Genomic DNA, 22577 nt, shown 5'->3' with positions numbered 1-22577 from the left:
AAAAGTTCTGAAACCAAACCACATTTTTATATAATTTATTGACCCTTAGGGACAAATGAAATAAAAGCAAAATTAAGATCATCATGTTAGCTTCAATATTTCCTCATGAAGTCTAAAAATTCCATTTGTGCTTGAAAAAAAACCAAAACTGTTTCAGGATGTTACGTTGAAACTGAATAGATGGCAGGAGGTCAATCTTACAGTAGTTTTTCTCTCTGTTCTGTATGCTATCTCTAAGCTAGAAGAGTTTTATACACACATTTTTCTCATTAGCTATTCCACAAACACCAAGGCAAGCTGCTCACAAACAATCGCTTGCCCACAGTGCCTGGGACAGTGGTGGGGAATAGGCTGGTTACTTGGTCTATCACAGGAAGATGTATGACATCTCAGAACTGCTCCTTAGCATCAGAAAACAGAAATTATGAGAAGCAGAACACAATAGAACGTATTGCCAGCTGAAGTTCTGAATCAGGAATAACTTTGGCCCTAGTCCGACAATACACGCAGTTGCTTCACTTATACGTGTACATAACGTAAGAGAAAAGAGATTGTTTTTTGTGTACACGGGTAAGAAGGCACTTAACAGCTTTTAAGTATTAGGTCTTAACGCCCTGGCAGAAAAACATAAAATGTATATTGATAATACTGATGTAAATGATTGAAAAAAGTCAGACATAAGATAAACACTAACTGCAAAATGAGTAACACGGACATATTACTCAAAACTGTGATTACCTACAAATTTCGGTTGAAAATCTTATACTGGACAGCACTGGAAATAAAATTTAAGGCTCCTTAACAGTCCAGGTCTTTCACTTGATATGACCGAAACACACATTTTTCTAGTCGAGAGGTGGCGTCCCTGTCGGCAGGGAGGCTGGAGTAAAATGATCTCTAAGGTCCCTTCCAGCTTAGGCCATTCTATGATTCTATGATTACTAGTATGTCATATACACATATGTGCCACACGTTAAAGTAGGACTTGTCCAGAAGAAGAGTCTTGATATTGAGTAAAACTTTCAACTACCTGCCCTAAATATCTCACCTGCACTGAGCAGCTCAGCCCTTCTGAGATTAAGGCTGAAAAATAATTACGTCCTACGAAATGTTAGTTCATCAACCCAGAAATAAGTCACAGATAACAAGTGCAAAAGAAACATGCAGAAGAACAGAAAAGGTTAAACACATTTCACTTACTTCCTCTGCAACAGCAACGCAATCTCTGTCTGAACTTTCATATATTCTTGTGCCATTTTGCAGTGCTGCTCAAACACAGCCATAGATTCTTTGGAGTTTGGGCATGGTGCTAGAGGCTGAAAATAAACCAGACATGTTAAAAACTAATGAGCTGGTATCTTGGTATATAGTGTACTAGAATGTCTCTGCAGTATATTTATAACATCTTTTGAAAAACAGCAAGCTTTTAAAAATAAGCATTAAACCGTGCCCTGGAAAATGTTACTGCACTAATGTCAAAGTTGACTCAAACCTCAAATCTGCAGTTATTAATCTGATACTCTCTCTGTCACAAAAATCAAAATAGTGTTTAATCCCCCCCACAATAAATAAAGTGCATACAAGGATTTAATTCAGTAACACTCAAGCAAATAATGTCTTATTCTGACAGTTGAACTTAGCTTACGTTTGCTTTTAGGCATCATATTTCCAGGGCTTGTTTTTAATAGCTTGATCAAATCTGAGTCAACCAATCTCAGATTACATAATATATTTTTTTAGCCTTGGTCAAAAGTTAGACAGAATATAAACACAGGTAAATATAAGGCCCTGTATTTTGAAGCCCAAATAGACACATTAGAATGAAATGCAAGATAAAGAATCTAATAAAACATATAATTATTACCTGTAACTGATGATCTAATGTAAGATATGCCATTGGGATGGAGTTATCAGACCCATTGGTCTCTGTAACAATACCAAGAGAATTTTAATGTCTTTTCAGAGTTGAATACTCTTCTTATAGACAAAACCAAGAATTCTACATTATTTCACAATATGCAATCTTAATGTGGAAAAGCAGATGGAAATAGCAGCGTTCCAATCCCAAGGCAGATGAATCATTTTGTTTTTCTGATAAAGCTAAGAACTTCAAAAGTATGGTCTATCACACCAAGAAGAAATAAAGATTATCATCCTACGCTTCTAGAAGCCATGTAACAGCACACAGATTTTAAAACCACAATTCTTGTACAGTTTGCAATCACGTTCTCTATTTATAAAAAAAAATGCCATTTCATTCTTGTTTATGAAAGATCAGCCAGCCAGCCCGTGCATCTAATGATTTTAAAATTAGAAGCTGTGCAAACCAGCTCTGCCAAAATAAAATAAGCACAACCTCTTGCTCAGTTTTGAAACCTGCTCCCAGTGAGGTCTGTAAGAATCTTCCTCACATGTGCTCTAGGGCATCTTCTCTGCTCTGTAGAGATACTTTGTGGGTGACAAGGAACCCAGTAACCAATCTGTCTCCTGGGCCTGGCTGCTCTCTTCTCACTGCTGTTACTCTGGATTTCTGTAGTGCTTTCACTCCAGATTTAACATGTTTCTGAATTCTTACAGATCCTATCTTTTGGTAGGCCACAATCTGAGGATCACAAGGCTACTGTTAAGCTTTAAGAGACATAGAAATAGAGACACATGGAGAAACTACTGATTTTACAGCTGCATTATTGCTACTAGAGGATTATATGGAGGAGGGTAGGTGGGAAAAAAAAGGGGCTGCTTACCCATACCCCAAAAGCACCTGCCACAGAGTAGTCGTGGTAGAGAAACTAAGGTGTTGCCCTCAAAGACTATGCTATCTCCAAGAGCAGCTTCAAAAGGAAACAGAAATAACAGGGTGGGAATGGAGAAAAAGTGGTTAAGTGTATGCTTGTAAGGAAACTGGAAGGTGGTAAAAAAAAAGAAAAAAAAAGAAAACAACCCTAAACGCAGTAACTTAATCACCACAGTATCTTAAATGAGAACAATATAAGAAGTCCTTCCCTACATTAGACTATTGCCATATATGGAATACTGCTACAGCAAAGGAATTACTGCTATGTTTCAAATACATCAATACATGCAAAATACTTCAGATTACATTCCTGAGCTTTTCAGAACCTTGTCACGAACTGTAACTTTTCCTGTGATTAACCAGATTCAGCTGCATCCTCATTTTAGCATTTTGCCTCATTAACTAAAAAACGTATCCTCTTTTACACAAAACTACAATTATTTCTCTCTTTAGAAATCCAAACAATTCTTTGCTCAGGGACTGCATAAACCTAAGAAGAAAAAAATATGCACATGCTATATTTTGTATTTACCTACATATAAGGTGAGGGATTTCTGTGGGCCAGAAAACAGACCTGACTTTTAGCTCTAAGTGCTGTTGCTGCATTTAGGACAAACTGCCTTTGCTCTGACATATGATCAGCAACTTGGGGTTCCCAAAGGACTGCTGATGGTTAAGAGGTTGCTTCGGTGTCAGGCAGTAATACCCAGAAGTGCTCACTGACTGAAGCGACTCAGGACTCACGCAGAGGGGACAGGGTGGGCTGTGGCAGCGGGCGAGGGCTTTGGGCAGTTATGAGTGACAAGGCACAGAGTGTGATCAGGCAAAGTGACAATGGACAGAAAGAAGAAAGCACAGAAGCAAAATACGCAAGTACATTGCCCTGTTCCACTAAAACAGGGGTGAAAAAGGTACACATCTTGCAGAATCACCTTCTGTTTGGTAAAATACGTATCTCCCACATGTGTATACAGATATATATATGCTTGTGCAGGAATCAGCCTGCAGGTGAGTTTCCATTCTGCAGTCAGTTACAGGAAAAGCATAAAAGAGCCTGATCAGCCAAAGATGAAATGGATCACAAGAAAAAAGATTTCAGCATCTGAGGCACTATAAAGTACCAGCTTGAGACTAAGTTTAAGATTCAACATGTACATTTTGGTAACAAAAATGTAGTTCTTACTTATATTCTAAAAAGGAGTATGTGGGGATCCACTGTTTTCATGCAGTCCAGTCTTTTCATAATAGAGGACATTACGAGTTTTAAAACTAAACTATTAGTTTATGTTCATTCTTAATCCTATTTCATAACCAAAGAACAGTGATGCTACAGTAGAGGTATTTACAACACTTCTGCAGGCACACTTGTGTTAATTTAAAAACAGTAGTGTTGTGTGCACATGTACAATCTGCACTAGCAAAATTACAAAGGAGTAAAAAATAAAAGTAACATATTCCAGCTGATACTCACCTACAGAGCCTTTCATTCCAGAAGTCAGAGCAATGGAAGCTTTAACTGTGCATTAATAATACAAATGCACGAGACCAAAATTCCCCAAAATGTCTATTACACTAATTCCACAGAATAAGGCTACAGTCAAAAACTGGTACTAAAAGATCTGCATTAAATACTACTATCACTGCATACATACTTTATCACAAGTAAAATCCTTACAAGCTTATGTAACTTATTATGATTTATATGAAAAAAAGTTCTTAAAATCAGTGTGCAAAACAGTAGCAATGTAATGATTCAAATCAAGCATAACTAAAACTGATTGTGACATGTCTAGGCACACGCTCCACACCATAAACAAATATTTGATATTTTTTTTTACAGGCAAAAACGTAATTGTTGAACAAAGGATTACCTGCATCATCAGGTGTCCATGGATTACGAGTTGGCTTTTCAGAGGTTGGTCCCGAGGTAGTGATCATTCTCACACTAGGACTAGATGACCTACTGCTGTTTCTACTCTCCTGAAACAATAAAACAAAATAAAATTGAAAGATAAGTTAACAAAAGATTTTTTAAGCGTTCATTTAAAAAAATTATTAAAATAAAAAGATAAATGTGAAGAAATCTGACCTTATAATCCTCCCAAATACCCTCTCCAGATAGTTCGATAAACTTTACATGCATACTCCATCTTTACTGTACCAAAATAAAAGGATATAATTTGGCTATTCGGCATAATAAAAAGCAATGCTGAACAATGTGTTTGAGATCTTTAGATGAAGCGTGACCCTATGTAAAGTAATTTTCACAGCACCATTCAGTGGTGCTCCATAACATAAGGAAGAAGTTTGTTTCTAATGTTTAATCAATGAATGGAACCATATTCCACTACAGGAATGCAGCTTCGCACTTGCACTAGATTGTGGTATATCAATCTCCACTTTTCTCATGCTTCTTAAGTTAACTCTGGGGTTATGTGATTCATCTTCAGAAAACATGAGAAAAGTGTTCGACCAAAAATAATCAATCAATTAAAGCAAAGCAATTAGAAAATGAATAAATTCTCTCTTTTGTGTTGGAGTCTCTGTTGACATTAGGTAAGGTTTAAGTTGCCAAGCTTACTGCTTACTGCCGGCGTCCTCAGACATGAATGATAAAACACACTCTGCTGATGTGAAAAGTCACAAGACAGAACAAGCACTTTCAGCAGCATGTAAGTCCTTTAGGCAAAATGATATTTGTCAAGTACCTACAGGTGCTATCAAAGGGCACCTGAGAAGCACTTTAGTTACAGTAAATTCTCAGTGCTGTACTAGATCACTTGCTGTACCAGATTGTTTTGATCCATCAACAGCAACAAAACGGTTCCTCGATAACATCGTTTAGACAGAATTATTAGAGAGACAAATGAAGGATTTGTATCTGAGGCATATGCGAAGTTCAAGGAAAGCTCCCAAGACTGAACTCCTGTTAGATCAGGACAAGAGGAAATGGGTTCAAGCTGCACCAGGGAAAGTTTAGATAGGATATTAAGAAAAAATTCTTTATTGAGAGGTGAAGCATTGGAACAGCCTGCCCAGGGAAGTGGTGAAGTCATCATCCCTGCAAGTGTTAAAAAACCCTGTGCAAACATGACACTCTGTGACATGGTTTAGTGGTCATGGTGATGTTGGCTTGATGGCTGGACTTGGTGTTCTTAGTGGTCTTTTCCAGCCCTAATGATTCTATGATTACAGTCTTTGAGCATGTGTTGAGCAAGAAGCTTTAGCTCACCAGCCACTCTGACAAGTAAAGCCAACGACTCTTCTTTAGCCATCAGTTTCTGCTACTCTTTCAGGGGTATCCTTTCAAAGGCTGTCTGGATGTGTTCCTGTGTGACCTACTGCAGGTGACCCTGCTCTGACAGGGGGGTTGGACTAGATGATCTTCTGAGGTCCCTTCCAACTCCTGACATTCTGGGATCCTGTGATCCTTGCTTCCTCCAGGTATCTCAACACGCTCCACAGACTTCTCCTTATCAGGTTACTCTCAAATCATCTTTGCCAAGTAGCCAAACCCACACGGCATTTTTAGCTTCTTAGCTTCCATTTCTCAAAGACCTGCAGTCCTGAAACCCAATCTAAAAAAATCATCATTACTAGCCCTGTCTCCTCATCTGTGGATTTCATCTCACTTTGAAAAGGGAGAGGGGAAAAAAAAAAAAGTGTATCTGTGACCAATTTCACAATCTCATGGATGGAATGATTCATCTGAATGATATGAGATCGCCCAAATTATCACACTTCACTTGAACGCATGTGGGCACATACATTCTGATCTTGCTTCTCAAACGTTCAATACAGTTCATGGTTTTCTTTAATATATTTTTTTCACTTCAAAATAAACTGTAGGAGTTATGAAGGCCCAGTGACAGTTATCAAATTAAAAATAAAAAAATTTTAGAGAAGTAGTTTAGATATTATGATAGCACTCTGAAGGATGATGCACCAAAACAACCAATCCAATAGAAGATACGCTGGCAAGGACATAGATACCTTACTAGGCATCTGATCACAGCCTGCAGTTCTTGAGTGCTTACGCCAAGTATGTTTCTCAGTATCTGTATAAAATAGCAAATTCTGTAATAACTCTATCCAGTGTAAATAAAATGTGCATTCACCGTGTTCTTTCAAGCACCTGAAAGTTCTTATGGCTGCAGTTCAGAGTTTGTACATCTGTTTCTGTGTTACAAAGGTGTTTGGGTAAGAGCAGCAGAGCTGGACAGACGGCACAACACAATGTTTTAAAATACATATAAAGGGAAATGGAAAAGCAGAAGAAACAATTAGTTGTAAAAATAAAATTATATGGAAAAATGAATCGCAGTATATGGGTGGAAACAAACACAATTGTAGCATCTGACTGGAGAGAGGGTTGCATCAGTGCTGCTCATGTCACCTGGAGCAAGGTCCAGTCTAAGGTCACCAAGCACTAGAGAAATCTGTGAAAAATTTGACTTCAATGCATATTCTTAACATTGACTCACTCCAACAGCTGATCCAATGATAGAACACCTTTGGCTTAGCATATTCTCCTGTTAATGTAAAAGGGTCAGTTGAGTAATAAAATCAACTGTAAAGCACTACCACATCAGTAAGAGCAATACTGGAAAATGCCTTAAGTGTCTCAGCAACATAAAAATAGTAATCATCAGTCATACAAAGCACAAAACAGAAATAAAAACGGTACACAGGAATAAAATGTAGATACAATCATAACACATACAAGAAGGTCAGATTAAAAGAGACTAGCAGTTAAGCAGGGAGAGAAAACCCTTGATCTATTCTTTCAGGTAAACACCTCAAGCTTTAGGATATTTATTATTATTTATTATTATCAAGTACAGTGTTTTCCTTCACAACAAAAACTCCATTCTGAATTGGAAAAACCTTCCTCATTTAAAAAAAATAGCTGTAATGGCATCATTTTCTATTGACACAGCAGCAATTTTCAGGGAAAAACCCCACATTTAATAAAAAGACTTCTATCAGCTTAAGTGCATCAGTTGAATAGTTCAATACAAAGAAAGGCGGCACCGTATCAATCCTTCAATTTTGAGCGGGGCAGGGGCTGACAAGGGCCGGGCGTGGGAGTGGAGAAGCGCGGTGTCACAGCAGCTCGGTGAGGAAGGCTGTGCTGCAGGGTGGGTGTAAAGGAGAATGGAATGTGGGGAAGAAGGATGTTTGCGAAGAAGAGAGGGAGGGGGAAGAAAAGATAACCTATATATGGTATGGTGCATATGGGGAGATACGGTAAACTGACCAGAGCTACCCTAGTCACAGATGCTTTTTCTGCTCTGGCTGGTAGATTGCTTATATGGATAGGAGTTCCAAGATTTTTTGTTAAACTTCAAGGCAGTGAGGTCCAGAGCTATAGAAACACATAAAGAGTAATCTTAAGTCTTCTGCTGTAACTACGTTGTGCTCACTTCTTCGTGTTCCTATTTTTTCTTTAGGTATACAAACATGTATGTCAAAAGTTAGTATTCATTTCAGCAGACTCCTCTACTCACACCAAAAAGAGGATGACAATTCATTGTTCATTTACGTGGACAGTGCAAAAATTTATTCCAAGGTGCAGTTTTCATGCTTGCTTAAATACAATGTTTTCTAGATTTTATGACATTTCAAAAAACTGCAGGATAGAAGCAGATAACTAATTCTTCCACTTAGATTTCCAATGTGCAGACTATCAGAAGCAATGAAGTAAAATGTGACTCTGGTTATTTCTATAGACCCTCATCAGAGATTTTTAAGGTTTTCTGTATCCTCCTGGTCACAAGGACAACTTACCTAGAACATCCACACAAACAGTAGAACAGGTTTCAAAGAAAGATTACTATAATAGTTACTAAGATATGAAGTCAATGCTGAAATTCTGTATATTAAAATATTAACCATTCATTAAAATGAACAGAATGAAAAGTTTTAATACAGTTATAATTAAATATATTCAAAGATCAACTACTGCAATTTGGTATAACAGATGTACTGTCACTTAATCTTTTCTCAAGTTTTGCATAATTTTAGTTCTACAATGAACTGAATAGTTTAATCTAATTCTTTACTCAGTTTTACAGATTCTTTTCTTTCTGACAAACCTGCCTTCTCTGAAGATACTAGAACGTATTTAAAACTCACTTGTTATTTTCTGATACATGTTCATAATAAATTCTGCTAATAATATCTGAGGGATTGATGAAGTTTCCATGGCTATCACACTCCGCAGAATTAAAGAAGGATCAAATGTTGAGCTCCCTGATAACTACACCCCCCAAAATTACAACCAATTTTAGATTATTGCAGTAGGTTGTTTAATATGGAAACCTGATTAATCTGATGAATATGCTAAGCTCCAGTTTCCCACATTCAAATAATACTAGGGGTCTCAAAATTACCAGTTCACTCCAATGAACAAATAGCCTCCGAGGTTTACTGAAACGGACAATGAAGCAACTAAAATCCACAAAATAAACACATCTGAATGAAGAGTTAGCTGTACATTTCTCATTTAACACATTCTTAGTTTAATTTCAATTTTATGTAGCATATCACTGTGTCTGTTACCATGGCATTTACAATACCAGATAAGAAGCTATGTTATTATAAAATACCTTATTAAGGGAGTCTTTTTTTTTTTTTTTTACAAACAAAACTTTATAACAACACTCTTCTGTAAACCTTTCAGAAGAAATGGAGAGACACTACTGGAAGTTACTATTCAGGGTTCAGAGATTGATAATAAACACATTTATAACACTGAAGCACAGGCTTTTTATTTTTATGCAGAAAGTGAGTCTAATGTATGTGTAACTGTTTCAAACAACCATAAGTAGTAATTACACTTGTTTTCTACACAGAGAGGTGGAAAGGCTTTCCAGCATAACATCTGCCCTCAGCCAAATTAAGTGGTACACAAAAGCTACGTGTACATAATAATGCTAAAATGCAGCATGAGCTGTACAGAAAACACTTCTCATCTGGAGCTCATTCATAGATTACCCGCATGGAATCTCATTTAAATGCAATACAAACAACACAACAGCCTGCCAAGCTTCCACATCGTTTCTATGAAAGCATCAAAGGTGAAGATTTCCAGACCAGTTTCCCTGTACAGATTTGGTGTTGACTTTACTGAAAGATAAAAGCAGAGACGAGAAGGACCTTACCTGACTGGACTCTGTTCCAGCAACACTAAGATCTTGAATGGATCTGCGCCTCTGCTGTCCGTTTCCTGCTAGGAAAAAAACAAAACAAAAACAAACCTGTGAAATCTATTCAGAACAAAATAAGAGGGGTGCGACTGTTGCAGAGGAGCTTGGAATTTGTACAAATCCACACAGAGAAAGTGAGAGAGGGGGAGAGAGACAGCTGCAGAATTTTAACTCAAAACATGCTGGCTTGTCAACAAAAAGTACACCCTAACTCAATAACCACTCCTACCACATGAATAGCTGCTGCACTCTACTCCACCATCTTCTGTCACATGTATTGGGTCAGGCTTAATACTCGGGGCAGGAGCTGATGACGACATCTATTTCAAGTGCGTTACGTTATGGGGATTTCTAAAAGCTAGACCACGAAGATAACAGGCTGCCAGCTTTAACCTGTTGCTCTTTGGCGTGCCCAAGGAACACAGCAAGCACTCCTGCCCCCCTGCCGCTCCCCTCACGAAAATGAAGAAGCGAAAGTGCTTCCTTCTGGTCTTTGCCTCCTGCAGATGAATGAAATTACGTCCTGTTCTCATGCTCTGAGAAGTGTGAAAAGGGGACTGTTCAGCTAAATCACATCTCACCATCAACCTACTGAGCACAATGCTGTAATCTTTTCCTCTTCTCCTTCCACCTGTTAGCAATTATCCACCAGTGACAGCTACATAAATCAGTTTAAATTTTAACACTGACACGCAATCAAAGGCATTTCCAGGAAACAAAGTCTCCTTAAAAATAAAAGGAGATTATGCAACAGAATCTCCCTGGCTACTTTGATTTTTATTACGGCGATTGTTTATATTGCCTCTTGAGAGCAGGTCAGCTGTCCAAAAGGAAACACCAAAATGTCCTGAGTAACAGCTGACAATGTTCAAAATTCTTGCTCTTGGTTCGGCATTACGTAACTTTTGTGCTGGAGGGGAGCATCTGCAGCTTGTTTTCATCAGAAAGTGGTTGGCAGCCGGCGCCCCCCCCCCCCCCCCCCCCCCCCCGACACAACCCAGCTCACTCCAACCCTCATCACAGGCATCGCATTTTTAACCTTTTAGATACCTCTCATTCAGCATCATTCCCACACGGCTCCACCGCCTATGCTGACAGCTGGTTTGGCTTGCAACAGTTACTACAAAAATGTAAGACTACTTAATATGAAGCAATACATTTACTAACATCATATTTTAAATTTTTTAATATAGGTACTCTTACATGTAGGAACACATTACCACAAAATAGCAATACAAAATTCTCTGTGTTACTTTATCAGTTTGTCATAACATTTTATAGTCTAAAAGTTTATAGGAAGTATTGTGAGAAATAAGCATATCAGAATATCAAGAAGAATTCTAAATGGAAATATATTCTTTGCTCTGACTATAAATGAATCTGAATTGCAACTTTTCTGTGGTCTTGATCTGCTTCTGAAATTTAGGGAAAATATATACTTACCTAAGCAACACCAACTGTATTATGTTTAGTACTTCAAAATAGAGATCATACGAAAGACAAATCTACATCAATATTTTAAAATTTATTAATTTCCAGTGAACTTTTTCATGATCTTATAAATTATCAAACAGGATTATACATTTAAAAGGAAACTGTGCTGTGGATACTTCATCTGGCTGCCACAGCTCATATCAATATTCAAGATATGGGCGATCCACCCACAACTGATACAAAATTATGCGCACATTTCATTCAACAACACTGTTACAAAATTAGCTCAGCTGAAATAGGCTTGCAAAAATATCTGAAATTCTCATTTCAGATTAGCAACATTTGTGAATTTAAAGAACCCGGCACATGTGTTGCTGAAATATTAGAACATGGCTGCCAAAATGTTAAAATAATCAGGGTGGGGTGCAATAAAGAAATGAAAATGCCTTTGAGGGGGAAGGGCCAAAACTACTATGTTGTAATAAATGAACACCTTTAAATGAAATTATCTTTAAGTTAGTAGCATGAGGGAAGAGCAAGCTCTACTAGGCAATGCCATTTTAATTAGTGTAACTACTGCAGACATCTGGCAAATAGCTTAGACAAAGCAGAAACAGACTATAAATCAACAAATACTTATTGCTCCAGATTCAAGACAAATTTCAATTGAAAAGTATACACCATAAAATCTTTACTTGAAATGATCACTGCTACTTCTCTGTGTTTTCCTCTCACAGTTCTGATCTTGTTCTTACCTCTACATCCTTTTCAAACTAATTGTTTTCTCATTATAAAAACTAAGACTTTTGTAAATGCACAGAATATACAGCAGCTTGATGCACCGTGTCAGGATTTCAGTAGTTTACAGGATTTTAGGATTCAAAATCAAACATCCCAAACATACTTCCTGGCCTCAAAAAAACCCCACGCCATTTCACATACTGTTGTTTGTCACTTCTAAAATAAAAGTCAAAAGGAACAGGAAACTTCCATCAGGCCCTGCCCCGCATACCCCAGCGAAAACAAATTCTACAACTTCCTAAGGCTTTTGATCACTGCCTCCCCTCCCCCAAATACTCAGACCAGCTACGAACTCTCCTCCCTGCCCTTCAGCAGGTATTTGCGTCTCCTTTTACACTTTGTTATTTGCTCTCTCCTGCTTACACACCCCCCAAGACCCAACCCTCTGTCACAGCACAGGATGATCAGTGAATGTAATGGTGCTAGAAGACATTTTAAAGAAGTTAAAAGTTGAGCTGAATTCCAGAAGACTGAAGCGATCTGGGGAGAAATGTGTGGGCTTTCTGGCTTATATTGGTTTTAAAAGCAGATGGAGAAATTACAGACCTAAAGCATCTATAATTTCTATCCACGTTGTAAAGGTACTCAACAAAATGTTGATGGTGTCTATCTCAAGTAATCATTTATGCAGTGTCAATGCTATAAAAATCTTAACAGTGGCAGTTTCAGAAGACAGAATTACAAAGGCAAATGCATGCACGCTATATGCATGAGGTGTGTAACGTTGCCACTGAAGAAAAGGCTGTACTTGAAGGTCTGTTTGCTAGATGCTGCTTGACAGGTTTGTATCAAAAAGGTCTTCTGGTTATATTTCTTGATATTACGAACTAGGCCTCAATTTATTTTCGTTTGCTTCTTTAAACATATAGCTACTTAAGCCTTTTGTACCTCTCAGGCTTTTTATTTTCCATACATACATATGGTGCTTCCTATCTATACTATATATTATACGTACTATACGGTGAAAAAGAAGCACTGATACTTCACTTGGCAATTTGGTTCCAGGATACCACCGTGTGCCAAGCTGGTGCACAAAAAAGGAATTATTTGATCCATTTTTCAGTTTCTAAGTTTTGTAAGCTATAAACACAAAATAGCATCTTAGATGGTAAGTTCTGTTCGCCCTCATTTAAATCTATTAGGAAGCAAGAACAAATACACGTTTCACTTTTGCCAGTGTTTTACCTTCAACTGAGAAAAATTCTTATTTTATGACCTCGGTAGCGTAATTGCTTCACGGAAGAAAAGCAGCTGAGGCAACACTTTACAAAAAACCCCAGTGATAGCAGATGGAGTGCTCATACTTCTAAAATAACCCTGCCCCAAAGCAGCTGACTCATGGTAACATGCCTCCGTGGTGCCTCCCCGCGCCAGGAAGCAGCTGCTTTCCTGGGTGGGTGCCCTGCAGAACCCCAGGCAGGAGCACAGACCGGGTGGGCATTCGTGCTGCCCCCAGGACGGAGAGCCCAGCGACGGATGTGCCCAGGGAAGAAATTCGGAGGAGCCGGGTATGTGGCAGCAGTGCTAAGGAACGTCACGGTGAGGGGGGAATCAAGACTGAGGCGCTGGGTTGGGAGGCTTGGAAGTGTAACCGGGAGGGGGAAAGGCTGCTTCAGAGGCCAGGACGGAAGCCTTGTGCCGAGAGAGAAAGGGAAGAGGTGAGAATAGGCCACGTTACATTGTCTTTAAAGGACCAACTGAGCAAGGTACTCTGAATAACTGCTTTACGTATAAAGATAAATACAACTAGCCTACTCGGAAGATGATCACATCTCTGCCATGTAATGATTAATCTCTTTCTTTTTCTGGCCTTGGGAATCTTAAGGAAAGCTGTTCTGACAACAAGAAAACTTGCAGACAACCCACATCTCTTTCCTGTAGTGCCAAGACTGTATTTCAGCTTAAATAGCCTTCTCTTCCTAGTCTTTAGCTGCAGATCCATCTACAGAAAATAATAATTATTTTCTCAGTTCTCTGTGAGCTAAAAAGGCCAGACTTCAGAGTCTTTTTTAGACTCTTCACATTATCCTAGTAGCTTTTCTTGATTTTATTTCAGTGCCCTACACTTCTTTTATACAGCTGCCCAAAACAGTACGTTCATTTCCTGATTAAACCTCAGAAATGGCCTGTAAATAACGTTAGTGATTCCTTATCTTTCCTGGAAATGAACCTTAAGATTTCAGTTTTTTTACAACTGTGTTACTCTAGTGGCTTACACTAACTGGGATTACTCTGCATGCATCTGCTGTGGTCCTACGTCATTTTACTAAGATAAAATGTTGCCACTGTATGACCCTCAGTGTGTGAGCCTGGATTTTACCCTACTTTTCTGTTTTCCCCCCGGCACCCCCAAATTCATCCTCTGTGATACTTTAATTCTCTTTATGAATAGTTGCTTCTGATAAAGCATTAACAGTGAATCTCACTGTTGCTTATTTAAGACTTAGAAACCTTAACAGTAAATTCTGAGAAAATTCATAAATTGTGCTCGCTCCAATCTTACGTCTTCTTTCACTTCCACAGGTTGCTATTTCTGTCTATTACAAATTCACCTTGGAATTCCCATCCTCTCAAGTTCAATTAAAACAGACCAGGTGAAGAATTTGCAATTAACTTCTCTGCTTAAATAATTAAAACCAACAGACTGGTACAACTTATTTTTGGCTTTTTATTTCACTTACTTTTTAATTACTCTCTAAAAGTCTCAAGGTTTCTTGGAAGCCTCAGTGTTGTTACATGCAGATGGTGTGCACACACAAGAGGCACTCAGCTTCTAGAGATTAGTTACCAGATTCTCATCACGTGTTGACACTGCAAAACATGACAGATCACTTTTTCTTTGCTCTCTCAGGATTTAATTTATGTCATGGCAGGCCAGGATCATTTCAAAGTTACAGTGGAAAGCCACAGTAGAAGATTTTCTTACTGATTTTTTAGCCTCAATGACAAATAGGTTTTCTCTTCATGAGTGGTGCTGTTGTTCTTTGAAATCTACTATTTGACATTCTGCATTTTTACATGTAAACTTCAATAAAGTTATTTGAAAAAAAAATGTTTGTATGAAATTATCTTTTGCATTCGACTGAAAAATACCAATGTCAAGATTTACAAGTAAACTTCCTCAGACAACACAGATCTAGAGTGTCCACTGTTTTTAATGGATCTCTATATCGGCGATAGATACTATTACCTGCACCTCCTGCCTCTGAAAAATCATTCTGAAGTGACTTGTGTACTGTTCATGGTGTTTAGGGATTGATTATATTTATTGTTAGACTTTGAGAAGTATGAAATGAAAGAAAGAATCCGCTCTGATTGCCAAAAAAGGAATGTTAAATGGTATGGTGCTAACTAAATACAGACTTGGGATAGATGAGAATTACACATTAAAGTCCCAACTGAAATGACTAGCTGTGGTGTCTTCTGTGATTTTCTTCCTGTCAGAATCCTCTATTTTAGTTCGCATTAACTTAGACACAACAGAAATACCTCATGCAGACACGTTTTAGTTCTAGGAAAGTGTAGCCAAGTATAAGACTTAAGCGTTAATTATTTTAAAATCACATGTATCACGTGGATTTAAAGTTCTGTATGAAATGTATGTAAGCTTTTTGTCTACTAATTCTTGATTAGATTAAAAATGGGTGCTCAAACACAACAAGGATCAGGGCAAGATAATTACCAAGACAGGAATTTTTCAACTTCAGTCCTTTTTCTCCAAATAAGGTTTTGTAACAAATGACTACATGTACTTTTGCTCTATGACTCTGAACATCAAGATGATAAAAGGAAAAAAATCCCTTATGAATAAAAGTATATCAGAACCAGAAGATCAAATCCTTTACTGATAAGAGTAAGTTTACTAAAATATCATGCTCCTCTTTCCAGAGACATTCTGAAAAAAAAATTACTGGGCTAATTTCTGGTTCTGTCCTAGAGCAACTGGAGCAAGAAGTATTTTTAGCAGTCTGATCATTATTCCGGCATCTTAACCAACTGACCCGTTCACCTGGTCTGCGATACCTGGTATGATGATCTCAGGGACATCCAGAATGTTGCCAAATGAAGCAGTTTTACGATGGCCTCGTTTGGGCTTGGAATAGGCTGAAAAAATACACATATACAATACACATGCAAAACACTAAAATGGCAATAGCAAAATTATTAAATTTCTAATACTGCATTTTTCATAAACTTGGTTAAACTGTAGTTCATGCAAAAGTCTGTCATGCAGAATAAACTGCATTGCCTTCCACTCATGCTTACACATAGTAAAGCAACTGTTAAAAAGCAAAAAATGCAGAACTAGCTGTCATTACAACACCGTGTAATTAGTTATAGTTAGCAACACAAAAGTCAAACACAAAAAGCAGCATGGCGACAAGGAAGGGAAAACCAAAAACAATTATCCAGAGAACAAATTAAATTATTTCAGATCCCCTGTATATCCAGAATAAATTTATATAACATATTCTCTTTAGTGTTGGGTACAAACTATTTTATAAACAAGATTAGTACTTGGGTACTGCTGTTCCTTTAAATCATCACCTTTTAAAGGAAATCTCATCTGCCTCTGGAAAAAATGCTTACTCTTACTATATTTGAAAATCATTCCTGCCTTCCATTCTTTTGTCCTTTTAGAGAAGATTTTTCGTTCTGGAAACTGGAGATCATTACCAACCTTTCAATTTTTGCATGATGCTCAAGAAATATTATATCCTTCGGAATAAAATTTAATCATACATTTTTTATTTTACTACTTGTGTATTTTAACATAAATATTTCCCATTTAGAGATAAATCTGAAAGTATCCTCCAAAAGTAGAACACTGCAGCATATTCTACTTAAGTTTACTAAAGTAATGACGTGCATTTTGTGATTTACCCTTACACTTAATCTAGCAATAGAACAAGAAGATTAAATAACCTAATTTGCTCTTAACAGCCCAATTCTCACCCAGCCACACAATTTTTTTTACATTTCACAGCATATTATTTTTGTTATACAGTTAACAAGATTAAAAAAAAACAAATCAAAACCAATACAGTGCTGTTTCAGCTCTTTTTGAAAAAGTTATGGTCAGATGGGTTTGATCTCTTTTCTAGTAGTCCACTACTGCCTGAAGTGATTTATTAAAAAAAATCCAAAACAATAACAAACCTAGTATGTTTAATATATACTTTTTTCAAGAAAAATAAATGCTACAGTCGTTACAAAAAATTATATATATATAAAAAAACCTTAAAATAGTCTGAAACAATAATTACTATTCAGAGCAATGTACTTAAGGAAGACAAACCGGGAAAATTAAAAACTCACACCAAGGAGGGCCAGGTTATTTTCACTAATGTCAAAACCTTACATTGACTTTAGAAAGTCAGTGACTAAAGCGAGTCCTGACATACTTTAAAAGAAAACCAGCAGGTTGTTACTATCATCAGGTAAGTACACAGCTGCCTTCTGTGTTAGGAAACCTTTAGGGATATTTAGGGCGAGGGGCGCTACACAGTCATCCAGTCAAAGACTGACAATACGAAAGACAAATCTTGGAATAAGGCTTTAAAATAAGAACATAAAAGTAAAAAGTGTTTAGGGCATGATAAATATTATTTCATGAGTAACTTCAGTATTTAGTAAAACAATATTCTGGAGTAATCATAATACAATGAAGAACAAAAATTAAACAGTCATGGTGCACAAGAAAGCCAGAATATGATGCTTATTTCCTTATTAATTAGAGCTATTTGATGACCTTAATTTGCAGATTGGTAGTAATAACCCTGGACTAACCAAAGTAATTTAAATATATGGTTATATCCATAACAAGCTTGCATAAATTACAAACAATGTCTTTGATGAAGAAAACAGACAAGAAAGTGTTTGCCAAGTATACATATTTTTATTAATTCACTCGCCTGGGAAGAATAAAGATTGCTTTCACTATAAAATTTATACTTACACATAAATTCCAATTCACTTAAGGATTCAGTGTTTAAACACAAGAGTTTATAGCTACCTGAAGTAAACCTGGTAAAAAACTTGTAGCTTTTTTTTTTTAATTTTTAATTTTTAAACCAATGATACCCATGTGTTGTTAATCTGATGAAAAAAATCTAACTATGTTTCTCTTTCCAAAATCTGTCAAAGTAGATTTTAAATCTTATTTGGGAACATGCTGAACTTTAAACTCACCTCTTAATTTCAAAATATTATAGGAATAACCTTGAAGCGAAAGTTATTTTAGAAGTAATTACGCTAGCACATGGAATAACATTATTTCAGATGCAAAGGAGAAACCTGTGCATTTGGAACAGGACTGGTATTTAGAAGTTTCATAGTAGTTTTAAAAAAAGTAAACGTTTAATTCAACAAAAGTAAACTCTTCCATAACATTAAGATTACCCAATTAAAATACTCCAACTTGTTGAGGGTACAACTGTGAATGGAGCCACTTTTCCCCACAATTAATAAAGGACAATAAAGGCTTCCTGAAAAATTAAAGTATTTTCATATGGTTAATGGTATTAATCTTCCAATACGACTATGCATGTTTTACAACTTCCTCCTTCTTTTCCCTCCTTCCAAGTCCTGTGTCTACCCCCCAAAACATTCTTTAATTTTACCTGTGATGGAAGCTATTCTTGCTTCTATTTCAGACATGTCAGCACTCATCCTTTTGGCTTCTCCTGAAACAAGGGCTGACTGTGGTCGTGCGCGAACATCCGACAGGCTCTCCACACTGCTCCCACGAGACGGGGGTAAACTCAAACGGCCAGGATCACCCTATTTCAACAGTCACAGTTTTACAAAAAAGAAAAAAAAATAAATCTGCAGTAGCCCCTGCATGATATGCACATTACACAGGTTAAAATATATTTCTATAATATGCATTTTAAAAGTGACAAGATCTAGAATTTATGATTTGATAAATGGTAATAAATTTAGCTATTATCAACATGCAAGAACCAGGTACTTGCAACTTTCAAAAGAATCTAACTTTACACATAAACTTGAGCAGAATTAGGCCAAATCTGTCACAAGAGAATCTTTGCATTTTTTCATCCTACTTGAAATATAACATAGTATTTTCAAAATTTAATAAATGTTTAATCCTAATATTTTGGTTCTAAATTAAGGCAGCAATTTTCAAAAGCAAGTTTCTTTCAATCTAATGAATTCCTTGAAATAAAATGAAGTATTTTTTAATTTCATTGGAGATCTTACTAGAGTGTTCCAGTTTACCTTTTTGGAATCATTCAATATTTTTCCATCCCCTTTCATCTTCTACTCCTGTAACTAACTGGCTCCAATTTCGTATTATTTTTTGAAAGAAGCCACTGCTGTTTCATAGCAGTTACAACACTCGCCATCTTTGTCCGTTTCATTATTATAGTTCAAAATTGCACATGTTGGCTTACCGGCTGCTTGGCTGTATTTTTCATTTGCTGTGCCAATTTTGACTCTAAACGTTTAATAGTGTCATTGGTAGAAGCTCCTTGGAAGTCACTTGGTTCCATGTTAGCATCGCTCTTGTTGCTTGTGTTTGTAGAAGTGATGTCCATGAATGAACCTAGAAATAAGCAACACGGAAAGACATTTGAGAATTATGTTAAAAATACTAGTGCATCTCCTTGCTTGAGCATTCTCAGAAGCCTAACTTTGTTTTAATGCAACACTGTTCAGTTTTAACAAAAGGCAGGCTGAAAGACTGCAGCAGATCTAGTAATGTAAAAATGTAGAAGGAGTGAACAAGACAGAAAACATGATGACATTTCAAAGTCAGTCTTTAGCTTGTTCAAAAACTGCTGGGCTAGATGTTATAGTAACAACACAACCAGCAACCTCACTCATTAACCACAGAGGAGTATAAATCCTGAATAATAACAGACAACATATATTCACAGTTAGAGGTAATAAATCTTGTCTTAAAATCATATGCTGAATAGCCTGTACAGTGCTACAGATGAAAAGATTTTGTAATACATAGGTCACTATGTTGCAAAGTAGCCGAGGAAACTTTAGATAAAATAACTGCAGTTTGCAGATGGAAAACAAACCAACCAAGTAATGGAAGGTGAGGACACCCAAGATTAAAACCGACTGAAGTGTGAAAATTGTGCTCCAAAAAAAATGAGAAGACGGAATGATCTTTATTTTCTAGGGTTTCTCTGGGGGCAAGACTACCTGAAAGCTTAGCCCACAGTTTACTCCATTCACCTTTCTAGTGATTTCCCTCAATTTAAATTACTGCATTTACTGCATCTTAATAAGAAAGAGCTGCAAAATTAAACTGTGGCCTAAAGCATGTGCAGCTCTCAAGAAGAGTCAAAAATTTAAAAATGCCAATAAGTAAGAAAGCATCCTTTGCTAGAAATCTCTACGGAGAAAAAAGAGAACTTAACCACGGACATTCAGAGGCAGCTTTTATTATATGCCTCATCTCCATTAAAAGTGCATTTGAGCAAAACCATCTGGCTGAGAACACTAAACATGATGTGGTCTTAACAAAAAAAATATATTCCCGCCAACGCTTAAAATTTTGGAAAGACTTTCCCAATTTGAGTTCAAAATCACTATGAGAATGTGCTTTATAACTGTATCTGCACAATTTCATGTTGCTGATCTTTTTATTCACACAAGTGTACCTGTACTAGTGGCGGAGTTGCTTTGGCCTTCATCTGAATACTGACAAGGATACTGCAGAGGTTCATCAGCTCCAGGAAAGTACTGGGAAAAAACAGCAATGATTTGATAAACAAGTAATTAACAATTATTTTGAAATTATTCAAGTGGTACCCTATAAAATAACAGATACAAATTATTTATTATAATAATTATTTAGAAGATAAATAAACGCAATTACTTTTAGTGATATATTAAAATACATCAATGATTATTAATTTTCTCAAATATGAGTTAGTATACCTCTCCCATCAGGAGACAAATGACCTCACTTCTCTACCGTAATAATTTGATATTTTTTTCAATAAAAGAGAAAAGAGAGAAAACATGCAAACCCTCCTTTAGAGTGTGCTAAAAGGCATACCTTTTATAGTTCAACTTCCCAACTTAATAGGTTAAGAAATTATTAACTAAAATAAATTTTTATACCCGCATCAAGTGTGTCATTATTTTAACAATTTCCTCCATGGACGGTCGTTGTGAGGGATCCTTGGACCAACAACGAGTCATTAAGCTCTCAATTGGTTTAGGTAAGTTTTTGATCAGTGGTGGCCGAGTACCTATTAGTGAAATCAGAAAAACCCTTTATTTGTTAAACAGACTGTAAGACAATTGACAGTGACTCTCTTCTCTAGTATTTTGCTAAATAAATACAGGAAAACGTACAGTTAATTGTAGTCTGAAAGAACTGGTCTGTACTTAATTTTTGTTTCTTACAAACAAAAGCCTGACAAAAAAAGTTCCTTTGCACTACATACAAGTTACAATTAATACAAACAAGAATAAAACGACTACAAACAAGAAAAATTACTACAAACCAAAAATTACTACAAACAAGAAAGAACAAGTTACCACAAACAAGAAAAAGCCTGAAGTATTTCCTTCAGGAACAGTTTGAATAAATTTACTGACTGACCAAATGCAACAGATTAGAATGTCTAATGAATATGTTACCACTTTCTAAAGAATAAAGATTTAGACCAAACTAGGAAGCAAGTCGTAACATTCTTTGGATCCTAATGATGTACTCAAAAAAATTTTTTTGAGGGCAGAGTTTGCTTTTAAGAACTTCTTGAAAAATTACTGAGCCCTGAAAGTACCAATTTTGGTTGATTTTTCATGGCCTATACACATATTTCATTACATATTTTACTTTGACTGTTGTATAATTATTCAGCTGTTTTTCTTAGTTCAATTTTCTACACTTTTTACTATTTCAACAGTAAGTACAATTGATGAACATCCAGTTTTGTTTAAAACATGAGATGTAGTGACATTTTGCAGAGAAAGGGCAAGTATTAAAAAATTTATTAACCATAATAAGTAGTACATGAACTAAGAGTGCCAGAATAGTTTCAAGTGAGATAAAGCGCACTAACACTTCCTTCCTAAGAAGGAAAAGAATGAAGAGGGGGGGAGAGAAGTGAGAAGAGAAAGGAAAGAGAGTTTTTAAAGCAAAAGTAGGAAAGTAGCGACAGGCAGGGAATTCGTCTTCCCCTAAAGGGTAGTCTCACACCTCACTCAGGCTTTTTGATTTATGACTATTACACGTCCACTTACTTTTACAGTTTATGCTCTAATGCAAGACACTCATCACTCCTAATTTCAATGACTCATGTACTTGAAAAATCTAAATGGAGAATCTATCTTTGTGC

General features: G+C 36.6%; 1 protein-coding gene across 4 annotated transcripts in view; it reads right to left on the bottom strand.

Annotated features, from left to right (window-relative positions):
* Positions 1 to 22577, bottom strand: part of MAP3K7 (mitogen-activated protein kinase kinase kinase 7) — a 36603-nt gene that overhangs the window by 5222 nt on the left and 8804 nt on the right. The window contains exons 7-16 of one of the 4 annotated variants that reach the window (XM_009878806.1): positions 21352 to 21482; positions 20886 to 20967; positions 19659 to 19810; positions 18864 to 19023; positions 16264 to 16344; positions 9961 to 10028; positions 4666 to 4774; positions 2745 to 2831; positions 1865 to 1926; positions 1201 to 1316 (exon numbers count right to left, since the gene is read on the bottom strand). In XM_009878806.1, the coding sequence (XP_009877108.1) occupies positions 1201 to 1316; positions 1865 to 1926; positions 2745 to 2831; positions 4666 to 4774; positions 9961 to 10028; positions 16264 to 16344; positions 18864 to 19023; positions 19659 to 19810; positions 20886 to 20967; positions 21352 to 21482 (1048 nt within the window). Of the gene's footprint in view, positions 1 to 1200; positions 1317 to 1864; positions 1927 to 2744; positions 2832 to 4665; positions 4775 to 9960; positions 10029 to 10234; positions 10270 to 16263; positions 16378 to 18863; positions 19024 to 19658; positions 19811 to 20885; positions 20968 to 21351; positions 21483 to 22577 lie in introns of those variants that run through there. The other 3 variants (XM_009878807.1, XM_009878809.1, XM_009878810.1) reach the window with 3 other exon arrangements.

The sequence above is a fragment of the Apaloderma vittatum genome, unplaced genomic scaffold (assembly GCF_000703405.1).
Source record: "Apaloderma vittatum isolate BGI_N311 unplaced genomic scaffold, ASM70340v1 scaffold3691, whole genome shotgun sequence".
Classification (NCBI taxonomy): Eukaryota; Metazoa; Chordata; class Aves; order Trogoniformes; family Trogonidae; genus Apaloderma; species Apaloderma vittatum.
This window is presented reverse-complemented; position numbering and strand designations above follow the sequence as displayed.